This window comes from Stegodyphus dumicola, chromosome 6 (assembly GCF_044657685.1).
Source record: "Stegodyphus dumicola isolate Sdum_Otavi_A_Nest chromosome 6, ASM4465768v1".
In the NCBI taxonomy this organism is placed as follows: domain Eukaryota; kingdom Metazoa; phylum Arthropoda; class Arachnida; order Araneae; family Eresidae; genus Stegodyphus; species Stegodyphus dumicola.
The window spans coordinates 230,500,188-230,514,306 of record NC_140773.1 but is presented as its reverse complement, the minus strand read 5'-3'; the positions used below and the strand labels follow the sequence as shown (position 1 = coordinate 230,514,306).

The window sequence follows — 14,119 nt, the reverse complement described above, 5'->3', positions numbered from 1 at the left end:
TGATAGGTAAGTATGCCTCTTAATTCTATTTCGTATTGTCTGCCTATTGCTAATAAATAATTTTTTATTACCTCTGTAACTTTTTTTTTTTTTTTTGGATCCACCGTCATAGTTACTGACACTAAGTCTTTGAATGTTAATTGTTAGATTCTTGACAAGATGTACCTATTTGTCGTTTTTGTTCTCCCCTTTCAAGATTTGTTAACTGTCTGCTGTACGAGCAAATACATGCAAGTTCCCCTTAACAAATGCAGTATCAAGCACACCTTAGTTTAAAGACAATCCACGAGACTTTTACCCGATTAATAAAAAATTCAGTTTAGTGCATCATCAACAATAACTGTTTCATAACTGGTTCAGTAACTGTCCGGATTATTTAACCCTTTCCGGCACGCTACCTTTTAAAATTGGAGTTTTGATTTAAAAAAAAAAAAGGGGGGACAGTCTAATTAGGCCTAGACGAGTACACAAGTAAAATTTTGTGAAGATAGCACTTATCGTTTAATTCTGTAGGTGTGCCCAGAGTGGGCACACTGATTGAATAGAGCTTCGAAAAGAGTGCTGAAACGAGCATTGTTGTCAATGAACTGACCGTTGAGATGCGGAGAAAAAAAGAATACAGACTCTCAGTTGTCCTAGATGATCGGTGAGCCCGGTCTGGCCACACCTAGGGTTCGCCGTTTGATTTTAGGCAAGATTTCAAGGTCAAAACTTAAACTAATATATAATAACGTTAGCATACAGACAAAAAATAACATATAAATTTCTTTTTAAACAATTCCTTTTATACCCTAAAAAAAAAAATCTGGAAGATTTCTTTGAAAAATGAGGGTCTTAAAAAACTAAACATGGCTAAAATATATGGACTGGTTTGTGTTGAGCTGCCATCTACTACAAACAGAGACGGTTCAGAGTAACCTATAAATCCTTTTTCATTCAATTTTTCTGTGCGTAAGGAAGGAAATTTTTAGGTGTGTCCAGACCGGACACACTATGCTGCAAAAGGTTAAAAGAAAGATTTCGAAATTGAAGAAATTCTAGTGTACAGGAAATGATTATAAAAAACAATGAGATTTATTATATATAAATAATTATTACTTACCATAGACCCTTGCAAAAGGCTGAAAATAAAAGAAAACATTTATTACAATCTTAACATACATTATATTTTGTTCAAATTAAAGAATTGTATGAACAGAATTAATATAAAAATATACCATATTTTACTAAAGGCCATATGTGACCTAAATTTTGTAGTCAGAAAGCTTATTTCATAATATTTATTTCTTAATTTCTAACTACGACCTAGGATTGATTCTTTAAGAGTCTCAAACTTTTCAAAATACCCTCTATAGTACGGGAAATATAATTCAATTAATTATTTTAAAGAAGCCTGGAAAATCAGTATTTTTATCTTCATAACTATTGGGTTGCTCCACAGGTCCTGGTGTGCTTTTTTAAGCGAAAATTTTGCGTGAAAAATAAAACGTTTTGGCAGTGCGTCGTATGTTATTCGATAGAGAATTATGTGCTCCACAAAATAGTGTGTTTATTTTTTTTTTTTTTATGCTGATATAATTTTTGTCCTTTTCAAGTCACTAAAATGGACTGTAAAGTTGACAGAAAAGAGCATTTTAGACACCTTCTGCTTTTTGCATTTAATTGAGATGCCAAAACTCAAAAGATTTGGCTGCTTAAGCTGCTCAAGTGATTTGGCGAAACAGAGCGATGCCTTTTAGACGGCTGAAAATTGGTTTAAGCGATTCAAAGACGGCAATTTCAATTTCAAAGACCACACTGGACGCTTCGTTCAGTTCGATGAGGTACAACTGAATCAGTTTAAATAACGAGGGAATTGCCAGAGATAATAGAATGCACCCACAGTACCACAGAGTGCCACTTTCACTCGATAAGAAAGGTGCAACAGTTAGGCGCATGGGTTCCGCATTCTTTGAACGACAACAAGAAAAATTAACAAGTCACGATCTCCGTTGGTGTGCTTGCTCATCACTGGTCAACATCTGGACACAAGCAGCAATTCCTCAACTGAATTGTTACTAGCAACGAAAAATACGAGTACATGTGTCCTTCCTAGCTCCATCATAAGGATTTTAGATCATTTTGAAAAGTTCCAGTGTACATATACTGTAAATATTTTTTGTTTTTCCACTTTTATTGTTTTCATACGCACAATGAATTCATGAAGTAGTTGGAGCTCCTCCCACTTCTCTTGATTCGTCCACGTGTTCAACCCAGATACAAAGTGCATCATTACTTTTTGGACGTAATATCTGTCTTATCTGGAGAATTCTATCTGCGGATTTCAACACGAATCAGGCCCAATTTGGGACTCAATCATGAACTGGCAAGAGCAGGACCTTTTCCCCCTGCTGAGTGCCAGTATACTCACCAGCGTAAAGAACAGTTTAGCTTCGACGAACTGGCGACACAGCAAGCAAAACAAGATTTTCACCCGCACAAAACGATGTTGTGCGTATGGTGGGACTGTGAAAACATGATCCACTACGAATTGCTTGATCGGAACCAAATAGTGAATGCGGAGGCAACGTCCAACAAAAGCAATGACTCAACAGTGCTATCCAGTAAAAACGACCTGATCAGCGACATGGCGTTCTTCCGCAACACGACAACGCCTGCCCTCACATCGCCAATATGACAAAGGGAGCAATTCATACGCTTGGCTGAGAAGTGCTGCCACATCCTTCGTATTCTCCTGACTTGGCGCCTTCAGATTTCCATCTGTTCTGATCCCTCTGGAATGTATTGCACGTCATTTCGTTAAATGATGAGGTGACGTGGAACTCAAGGACAGTCTCTTCGAGCCGAAACCAGGTGATTTCTACCGTCAAGGCATTGAACAGCTTGTTGATTATTGATTAATTTATTGTTCATTTCTTATTTATTTATTTTTGTGGAAACCTAAATTTAAAAAAAAAGCCAACCCAATAAAAGAACTGAGGATTTACATTTTTCTCCTCATAAATTTCAACCACTTGAATTAAAACCCCCTGACTGGCAAGGATGGCCTAGAATATTTTTTGCTACTTCTTTAAGTATATATATATATATATATATATGTGTGTGTGTGTGTGTGTGTGTTTATCTTGAAATATGTCCAAGAAATTAAGGCAGTACATAAATCCAGGTAAGAAGTATCAGGGACATTTTGTCATTTAATTCAAGAAACTGCTCTTTTCTCATAACAGTTTCGGAAAATTTGAGCTTTCACAGCGAAACCCTGAATCGCTCAGAGGGTTTTTGTTAATTAAAGTTATAAGGTATTTCTCCCGCCTTCCTAGCGTGCCTTCGTGGTGTAGCGATTCTGCATGCTGGGCCGGTATTTCAGAGGTCCGTGGTTCAATTCCCAGCGAAGGCGGTTGCTCATTTTTCATCTTGCCTGCTTCCAGAAAATCCTAATGTCTCTACAGTGGCGCCCGAACTAAAAGGGTGTTGGATGAGGATTCTCCACATTCAGGATTTGGCGATTAGGTACCCTAAAAAAAACCCAGTCGCCCTTTCAAAGGGGGAGTATATAAGGTATTTCTCCCGCCTTCCTAGCGAGCCTTCGTGGTATAGTGGTCAGCACACTGAGCCGGTATTTCAGAGGTCCTTGGTTCGATTCCCGGCGAAGGCGATTGCTTTTTCAATCACTCTTGATTTCAAAATATACCTAATGTCTCTACAAAGTTACAAAATGAATTTTGAAACGGAATACCAAAATCAAAACAGTCAATTTTGTTTCTGAATGTAACATTAAAAAGGGTGAGGGGAGAGAGAAAAGGGAGAAAAGGAAAGAACAAATACCTGCTTCTTAATAGCCGGAGCTATGTTCAACTTCCTGTCTTTCAGAATTACATCAGCCTAAAAAATTTAATCCATTAATACGATGTAATATTGTGAACTAATGAAAACTTTTCAAGCAACTTCTTATGCGATCAGGAAAGCAATTTTATAAAATTTCTTTAATAAAATTCTGTAGAATGTTCTACACGTAAAATTAAAATCCAGAAACTAATTACTTCTCTCTGTATTCTTCTCGCCTCTTCTTCTGTTTCAAATGTCACGAAACCATACCTGAACAGAGAAATTTATTTATAAATTTTGCATAAAATAATAAAATAAATTAATTAAATGTGCTTACATCTATATATATATAAGAGTCTTAAGTGTTTGTCGCCGATAGTTTATTGGTTGCTTGCGTAAGTGTAAATTGTTTTATTCCCCGTGCAGTGCAGCGCGTGACGAATATTACCATAAAGCTAAGCCGGAAAATTAAAAATACGTGCATTTAACATTTAATAAATAAATTTAACATATATAATAGAATTCGGAAATATGCAACCGGCAAAAACCGGCAAAGATGAAAAAACAAATGAAATGAAATAAATAAATATCTTTATTATATGCGGCTTAAGTGTATGTTTGTCGCCGATAGTTTATGGGTTGCTTGCGTAACTCTAATAGCCAATGGGATGAAGTTGCCACGGCACAGGGTTGCCGTTTTAATTGAGAAGTACACAATTTCCTGTAAAACTTGCCTTTGCTATGACCATCCAGAAGTCTCAGGGCTAAACGCTTCAGCGTGTTCGCATTTTTTTACCTGAGCCTGCATTTGGACATGGTCAACTTTATGTCGCCTGTTCAAGGGTTCGTGAAAAAAACGGACGTAAAATTAAAAATAATAGATGGTCCTCTGCAAGGCAAGCTTAAAAATGATGGAAAGATCTACACAAGAAATGTTGTGTACAATGTTGTGTGCATGTCTTTGACATGTGAATTAACATTTGATTACTTAAATCACCTTTGTTTATTGAGCTAGCGGTGGCTCTTAAGAAATGTATCGCCAGTGGTTTCCTTCATTGCACTCTACTTTAAGCAATTACGGAAGTAAAAGGGGGAAACCCCGTGGGGCAGTAAGCAAAGGGGCGCCCTCGCCGCCTGTCCTGGGTTATTCAGTTTGAATTAGCAGACACCTTTGCACAAATCATTTTAATTTCAATTTATAATATCTAGAACAGCGGTCATTTCGTATGACCTAGCTTTCTAGTTATATACAATTGATGTTAATCCAAAGAGACCAGTTATTTTTTTCAAACTTCGTGTAAATAAGAATGTAGGTGATACTGAGTACCGTTGTTTATTTATCTTTTTAAAAATACTTTTAGTGGGATCACCATGAAGGGCTTTGCAGTGAAGCCTTTTTTCATGACGACCTCCTACTTATTTCCAAAATACGCATTCTATTGCTGCATTTTGGTACCAGTAAGCACAGTTCTATTATTAATAATAACAGAGATCCGAAAGAAGAGGAAAATAGTTGTCTACTTCCCTCAGGTTCAGTTTTAATACCAAAATAGTCCTTTAATTTTACAGTTGCTATACATCTTTCTAAATGTAGTATTTCATCGAATGATTTATAACCAGATAACACTGCTGAATTAAAGCATTTTTTGCAAAGTTAATATTTCCTACAGTATTTCTCAAATTCAAAAGCAATTTATGAAAATTTTTTTAGGTAACTGAATTTTACACACTACACCCCCCCCCAGAAAAAAGTTTCTAAAAAATTTGAAATATAAAACTATATATATATATATATGTGCGTATAATATATTCAGGAGCAGGAATTTAGATGGCGTAGAAGTGCTGATCCATAATGACTAGGAAATTGGAGGCGAAGGCAGATTAAATCTTCAGTTTTACTTTCAGCAGCATGTTGCGACTGCATACAAGTCGGCACATTTAATGTGCCTGTTCCAAAAGGCTTACATTTTTAATAACTTTATAGCAAGAAAGCAGCAGTAGACAGACAACAGTCTAGCTAGGCCAAAGCGTGGAAAGCAAGTGCGTAATGTTCAGAATGAAATCTCAAGTCAGACTTAGTTTTGGTTCTCAAAGGATTTTGATTGGACAGTTAATATTGTTATAAAATTATTACTGGCTAATTGAGTTTTAGTTCCATTTACATCATCATTAATTATGTAAGAATCATACGACATAGAATAGCCTCGAAATGACGCAGTGCAGAGAGAGGTTACTATTTTTAGAATAGAGAAGGGAAATTAATTTACGCTGCTAATTTAATCTTTTACATATATGGAATTTTCTTTATTTTCTTACTTAGAATCTTTATTTTTCTTACATATATACATAGAAACAGAGTTTTCAGTTAATTTTTTTACATTATATACATTATGCATTTATAAATAAATATATATATATATATATATTTCAAACTACTTTTCCTGTGCATTTTGCGAAATCCCTGCCTAAAACGTATATCTGTAACACACCATTACACGATACCGAACGGATTTCTTATCCCTCAAAAATACAGTATAACTGGCTTATAACCAACCCTGGTTTATAGAGGAAATCGGAAATTATAAATGTCCATGGGAATGCTTGGTTATTAATATACTGGAGTCTTTGGGAGCATAACTCGCTTTTAACGAGCCAAAACGCGGTTATACCGAGCAATACTTTTGTGATTCATAAAATTTCTATTGACTTCTACCTGCCCAGCACATCTAATTCTTTCTTGCAAAGATTCCTTTAATGTTACGAAGTCAACCGAAAGATGGCGAAAATCTTGCGAACACCTTTTTCATCTTGTGGAGCGCAAGTGCATCCCACGACAGACGGAGACTGCTGACTAGACAGAAGTTTATTCTGCGTAAGAGTATTTTGATTTGCATTCATACAGTACGCTCGTCAAATATTATCTTGGAATATCGAAACGTAAAATTTTAGCAGATGACGAAAATGGAAGGATTTTACGGGAGTTAGAGGATGGCGTAAAAAATTCCAAAATCTGCAGAAAGTATAATTTATCTCCTTCTATTGTTTCAACACGGTTAAAGAAGAAAGAAAAATGAATAGCTGAGTTCGATCCATGTCAGAATGTCTGTAAACATTTGAAAAAATGTGCTAAAGAGGATTTGGATGAAGCTGTTTTAAAGTGGATGAAGATGCCAAGATAAATCATGCAGGGAGACATCGAGTCTCTCAGATGTCTAATCACTTTACGTTAAGCGCAGATAATAGATACATTCAAATAGGAACTGACGTTTACAGTCAATAGTTCAATGAAAATGAAAAACCAGTTTATAAATTAAATGATAACAATAATCATTTAAAAAAAAGGGATATTTTTATATAAATAAAAGAAAGCTTACCCTTTGGAAACGCCCGCTCTATCAAGTATGATCTTTGTCGCCTTAACATTTCCGTACGATGCGAAGAGAGAATGAAGTTCTGATTCTGTAGTCTAAAGAAAACGTATTCAAACCTCTTAATACTTTTCGAATCACTTTAAAATTTGTTTAACAATTAAAACAATATCTGAAAGCTGTATGACTAGGACTTTCGCCCTTTCCAAAAAATGTTTCCGCATTTTAATACAGCTGAAAAATAATTTTAAAACTTCTTTATACATACTAAAAGCAACAAAAATAATATGAAATAAAATTTAGAGGCATAATTCTTATTTAATTGAAGACGCGCTTGAATATTTCTCTCAAAATTTTGGCAATTCTGTGGAATCGGACTAAGCCTAAATAAGACTCATTTAAAACCTCCGAAATGGAAGACTGAAAGAGAAAAACATGAACGGATCTTTTGGTACTTATTTTACAAATTTAATACGAAATGATAAAATACAATCTTTTTCATCCTAAATCCATTTATAAAAAGCTAATTTCAATAAAGCCTTTAAATAATTTCAGGAACGAGGATTTAGATAAACTTTAAATCTTTATAAGAAGACTTTTTCACGAAATGCAACTCTTAATTTTCCGGTTTATGATGCTTCAAGACTAAACAGCCGAGCTTTAGCGCACTTTTCCAAACTTTGCTTTCAAAATTAGCAGCCAATTTACCCCTTTGCCCTTTCATTGTCTCCCTTTCTTTTTCCTTAAAAAATTACGTAAACGTCAAATTTTGTAACTGCAAGTCTCAAACAAATTGCGTTAAGTCCAGCATATCTGTCGAAAAAATTACGTAAGCGTGCAGTTTTTGCACAGGTGTATTAATGACTAATACATTGCAAATATGAAAAATTTTTTTCACACTAAAACTTAATAGCATTAGTAAATAACAAAAAAATTAATGCTTTTAAAAATAAATTTACAATAGTAATATGTTCATTAATATGCCTTCATGAAAAAGAATTAAAGTCATTCTTAATCAATCTTATAAAGGAATCTTCATGGTTATCAATCTGTTTTTCACTCTACTATACCTATTTCATCCAAGCAAAATTATATTAAACGCTCAAGTTTTGAAACGATCACGTAATATCAAATACTCACGCTGGCAGCAATTCCTCCAACAAATATCCTGTTCGGTATGAGAGTTCCAAATTTCGGGGCATTTGATGCTACTGGGGAAGGCGACAGAGAACCTGATCCTTCCGCACTCGATGTGGACTGAAAAACAGACGCACATCATGAAGCAATGCATTTTAACACATTGAGAAAACAAAATCAGCCCTCTATAGCAATTTAACAAAAACAACACAAGAAACAGTATTCTTTGGCTTTAACGCAAAAAAAGCATAGCGTCATCATCTTTGCCTGCTGAGCAAATCTCAAATATTGATACCAAAAACTCTAATGCGGATACCACATGACTTCCTTGTACGGAATATTAAATTATACGCAGTTTTTTTGCTGAATTTCATTTAAACTTATTTCCCCGAATTTCATTAGAGATAGATTTTTCATTCAATTAATTCACTTCTCACTTGGCGGTAACGCAAAAATGCATAAAACTTAAAAACATCCTCATTAAAAATTGTAAAATATAGAAAGAAATAAAACACCAAACTCAGTTAAACCAATTAAAAAACATTTTTTACAATTAAAATTAAAGTTTCTACGCAAAAACAAGCAAGTGGCCAGCAGGCAACTAGGCAGATTTTTCGGTGCACAAAACTGAAAGTTTCCTTTTGGTCCCACTCCGCAAAAAAACAATGAAGATGCAGAAGCTGACTTAATTCACTATTCTGTTAAGTTTCAAATGTACGGCTGCTAGGGTAAACAAAAATTAGGCGTAGACAATTTAGACTTAAACAACTATTAAATTGTTGATAATTCTACAACTATTGCATGCAGATTAACTGAAGAAATACAAACCTTAACCGGAAGAATAGAATAACATAATTCAATCATTTTTAAAGCAAAAACCGCACAATTTACCAACATATAAATATAAAAAAGAACTGAGCTGACCGAGCCGAGTAACAAAGTGGGTAGACGTCACAAAAAAATCTCTTCTGAATCCATTTTAAAGCAATGTTACAATTCGTTTGAAAAAAAAAAAAAAAAAAAAAAAAAAAAAGTCTTTTATTCCTTTTACTTCCTTGTACGAAGTAAAAAGGAAGTATTGTAATCGCGAAAAGTTTCAGGCAGCATATTTCAACGAAAATATCCATTTTGACCGCTATCGAATGCAATTTAACGATGTTTTTGCGTGATATCTGTACGTAAGGACAGAATAAAACACTCTTTTCCTTCAAAAAAATTATAAAACTGCTTTAAAATTAATTCTGAAGAGAATTTTTCGTGCCGTCTGCACGAACGTATGTACGTACGTGCGTGCGTACGTACGTATCTCGCATAACTCAAAAACGAGTAGCCTCAGAACGTTGAAATTTTGTATATAGGACTGCTATAACATGTAGATGTGAACCTCGTATTTTGGTTGCAATCGGCCGCACCAAACGTATATAAATATATTTATATATATATCCACTCTATTACCCGGCTCAGTGATCTCAGTTTCTTTACTCTTATATGTTTGTAAATTGTACATTTTTTGCTTTAAAGATGATTGAATTATGTTGTTTTTATCTTACGGTTAAGGATTTTATGCCTTTAGTAAATCTGTGTGCAATATTTTTAGAATTATCAGCAATTTTAAAGTTGTTTAATTGCCGCTAAGCCTGTTTTTAATGGCGGCCATTGATGTTTACATTTGAAACAGGAGACTAGTGGATTTTTTGCCAATCTAGAGAAACTTAGCTTCGCAACAACAAAGATAATGCATTAATTTATTATTGTAATTTTTAATATAGATATTTTGAGTTTTTATGTATTTTTGCCTTCTCACGAAGTGAGAACTGAATTAATTCAATGAGAAATACTCAGTTGTCTGCGAAAAACTGTTTCTTTTTTGTTTTGTTTGCTTAATTTCTTTTATGCATAGTTCTAGCTTTATTATAGTATTTGAATAGAACATGTGGCAACGATTAGATAATTCTTTAAATGATATACATTTTGTGCATTCTGAGTTATAATATGAATGAAATATAATACTGTTAAGTAAGCCTAGCGCCAGAGTGTCGCTATGGTAAACAAAGTGAATTTTAAAGAATGCATTTATTCTATTGTGGTTTATGCGCTATCGACGAAGTAGGTTTAATTCAATCTAATAAGTTTAAATAAAATACTAGAAAAAATGCGTATAATTTAATATTCCGTATGAGTATAAGTCATGTGGTGTACACATCAAATTTTTTTATGTACAGATGTCAAGCAAAAATATCGTTAAATTGCATTCGATAGCGGTGAAAATGGTTTTTTTCATTGAAATATGATGCCCGGAATTTCTCGTGATTACAATACATCCTTTACTTCATACAAGAAAGTAAAAACGAGTGGTTAACACTTTTCAAGATTTTTGAAGAGTCATCATACCTAAAAACATATTCCAAGGGAAAATACTGAAGACGAGCTGAAACGTACCGCACCTTCATATCAAACAAAAATGTGGCCGCGAAAGAGGATCTTCTACTGCAAGCAACGAAAAGGTTACTAACTTCAAAAAGAAAACCTCCTCCTGATCTACAAGTTCTTGAAGTGGATGGTGGTCGTACAGATGTCCGAAATTTGTTGGCAGTTGTTGTTGGTATAGGACTCAATAAATTAGCAACATGAAATTAAAAAAAAAAAAAAAAAAAAATATATTTTTGTAAGAAGTAAAATATGTATTGTAATCGAAAAGAATTTCGGGTGTCATATTTCAACGAAAATATCCATTTTAACCACTCTGTGCATCTCGCATAACTCAAAAACGAGTAGCCTCAGAACGTTGAATTTTTTTCATGGGACTGCTAGAACATGTAGTCGAGCACCTCCCCTTTTGCTTGCAATCGGCCGCACTAAACATATATAAATATAAAAAAAAAAAATATAAATGTACATGTACATAAACCTGTTCTGTTACCCGGTTCGGTGAGCTAAGTTTTTTTATTCTTCTCTGTTGCTAAGTTGCGCATTTGTTACTTTAAAATGGTTGAATTATGTGATTCTTATGTTCCACTTAAGATTTTTATACCTTTAGTTAATCTGCATGCAATGGTTGCAAAATCATAAACAATTCAAAATTTGTTAAAGTGCTGCTAAGCCTATCGAAACCACCATTTGTTTACATTTAAACTCTTAATGGAAGGGTAAATTAAGGCAGTTCGTGCAACAAATTCAGTGTCTTTTCCAGCGTGGGACCAAAGTTTCGTGCATTGAAAAAGCTGGATCCCTGCCCGTAGGCCGCATTGCTTGTTTTTTGGGTAGAAACTCTAATTTTAATTCTAAAAATTGTTTTAACTTTTTTTAACAGTAGTTGGTGTTTTATATTTTTCTGTATTTCACAAATTTTAACGAAGATGTTTTGAGTTTTTATGTATTTTTGTCTTACTGAATTGTTTGAATGAGAGATATATCTGCAATGAAATTCAGCAACAAAATGTATATAATTTAATAGGCCGGACAAGGAAGTCATGTGGAGTCCATATCGGATTTTTCGAGTTCTAATAAAATGTCTTTTACACGCTTTGTTCGTATTTGTAATACTTTCTCCAAGATTTAGAGGTAAGTTGCTAAAGAGTTAGTTAAGTTAGTAAAGAGTGCATGATATAGCAAACACATTAAACACTATAAATTTTGAATAAAAGCGGACTGTTTACAACTGTAAAATAAAATAATGAAAACATAAACGTAGGAAGTACAATTAATTCTTCGACAGTAATAATGCTAGAATATAAGAGAGAAAAGAGAAAAAAATAATATTTTATAACTATCAAAATTGATTACTATGTTACTGTTATTTACAGCTCACTGCGCATCGTTCTTTATCCTATGAAAACGGACGCAGTAGAAAAATACAGTTGCCCAACGCTAATGTACCTGCTCCAGGCAACCACCACTTCTTTTTATATATTAGCTTCCTTTACTTGTTAGTGATAAATAAGGTAATTATTTAGAATGTTGCCCAAAACTGTAGTTTACAGCGCAGTTAAAAATACATGATAAATAGCAGTGATGCTAGGGCTGCTGAGTGCTCACTTAGCTTTCGTTTTCAATGCGGGGGGGGGGAGGAAAGAAAAAAAGAAAAGAATTTCAAATTACGTCCAAAGGGGCGTTTTTTTTAACATTTTGTGTGTTACATTTATTTATTAAATATCACGTTCTTCGCACTTAAAACATAAAATTCAGTTCAACAGCAATATCGCAAAATAGTTTTAATATCCTTTAGAATTTCCGATATAGAGACTCGCGCGCTGGAGATAAAAATATGTTTTTTTTTTTTTTTTTTTTTTTTTCTGTACAACGTTGCCATGGCTCGCTTTGAAATCCTTGAGTTTGTTAATCAAAAATTCGTTAAAGTTTTACAAAATATGAAATCGACAACAAAACAAATTCCATATTTCAAATTTGGTCTTCCACATGCCCATATTCGTAGGAGGATGACGTCATTCAAAATTCGATGGCTCTATGTACCGTTGTTTTATCACAATGTGAGAAATATACATACATTTATGTAGATTTTTCACTATTTAATTTCTTCAAATATAATGCAGGAGTCTAACGTTTGGTGTGAACAGTTTGAAAAGTGATTCGCCGTTTATAGTGATTCAACGCAAAATCGCAAAACGAAAACAATAGTCCTTCAGGGACAAAGCCACTTTGGACTAAAAACGTTGTAAAAGTAGCACGTTTGTAAATGTAGCTACAATCAAAACTTAAAAGAAAACTTTAACTTAAAAAACGATCTTCTCGCTCAAATATAACGTCATAAGAACGCAAATTAAATCATAAATGCGTGTAATAAATTTTCAAGCATACTGCAGAGGATGCAAAATATAGTTAACACAGAAAACAATAAAAAAGAACTACTTTCTGCAAAAACTCAGACCAATGGTGCGATGAAAGAAGGATGTGGACGGCAGAATGGAAGGAAATTGTCTTTACTGACGAGTCACGCTTCTGTCTGCAACACCACGATGGTCGGATTCGAGTCTGGAGACACCGTGGAGAGAGGATGCTGAACAGCTGCGTTATGCACCGTCACACTGGTCCTGCACCGGGTATTATGGTATGGGGCGGTATTGGATATCACTCTCGCACTCCTCTAATACGCATTGCCGGTACTTTAAACAGCCAGGGCTACATATCCGAGGTGTTGGAGCCAGTTGTCCTTCCTTACCTTCAGGTCTTTCCCACAGCCATATTTCAACAGGATAATGCGTGACCACACGTAGCACGCACTGCCCAAGGGTTCTTCGTCAATCGCCAGATTGAATTGCTTCCCTAGCAAGCTCGCTCTCCGGACCTTTCGCCGATAGAAAACATGTGGTCCATTGTTGCTGAACGATTGACCCAGATTACACCCCAAGCTGCCACACCAGATCAACTTTGGCAACGTGTGGAAGCTGCTTCGTCTGCTGCACCCCAAGAACACGTCCAAAGTCTCTTTGAATCAATGCCGAGGGGTGTGGCAGCGGTGATCTCCAAAAATGGCGGCTACTCTGGCTACTGATTCTGAAAGGAACCACACTTCACAGAAGTCTATAAATTTAATCATTTGCTACTTGGTCAACATGTTATCTATTAAATAAATTTTGTTGTGATATCTCTTGTCTTTCTTCGTGTTGCAATTTGGGTGGCCAGCAGTGTATCAAGATTTTTCCTTTGCAACATTCGAAGCATTCCGTTTTATCCTTGGATAGGTCTTTGGAACGGGTTTTCCACAATAACTAGATACGAATAATTTTCTTCGGAAAGAGAACAGACATAGACTTCCATCCATAGCTTCTTTA

The 14,119-nt window shown here is 34.7% G+C and overlaps 1 protein-coding gene across 2 annotated transcripts in view; it reads right to left on the bottom strand.

Annotated features, from left to right (window-relative positions):
* Nucleotides 1–14,119, bottom strand: part of LOC118195160 (protein boule-like) — a 67,351-nt gene that overhangs the window by 20,237 nt on the left and 32,995 nt on the right. For both annotated transcript variants that reach the window (XM_085819638.1, XM_035366416.2), the window contains 5 exons: nucleotides 8,334–8,450; nucleotides 7,200–7,291; nucleotides 4,041–4,095; nucleotides 3,826–3,882; nucleotides 1,103–1,121 (listed from right to left, as the gene is read on the bottom strand). In XM_085819638.1, coding sequence (XP_085675764.1) covers nucleotides 1,103–1,121; nucleotides 3,826–3,882; nucleotides 4,041–4,095; nucleotides 7,200–7,291; nucleotides 8,334–8,450 — 340 coding nt within the window. The remainder of the gene's footprint in view (nucleotides 1–1,102; nucleotides 1,122–3,825; nucleotides 3,883–4,040; nucleotides 4,096–7,199; nucleotides 7,292–8,333; nucleotides 8,451–14,119) is intronic.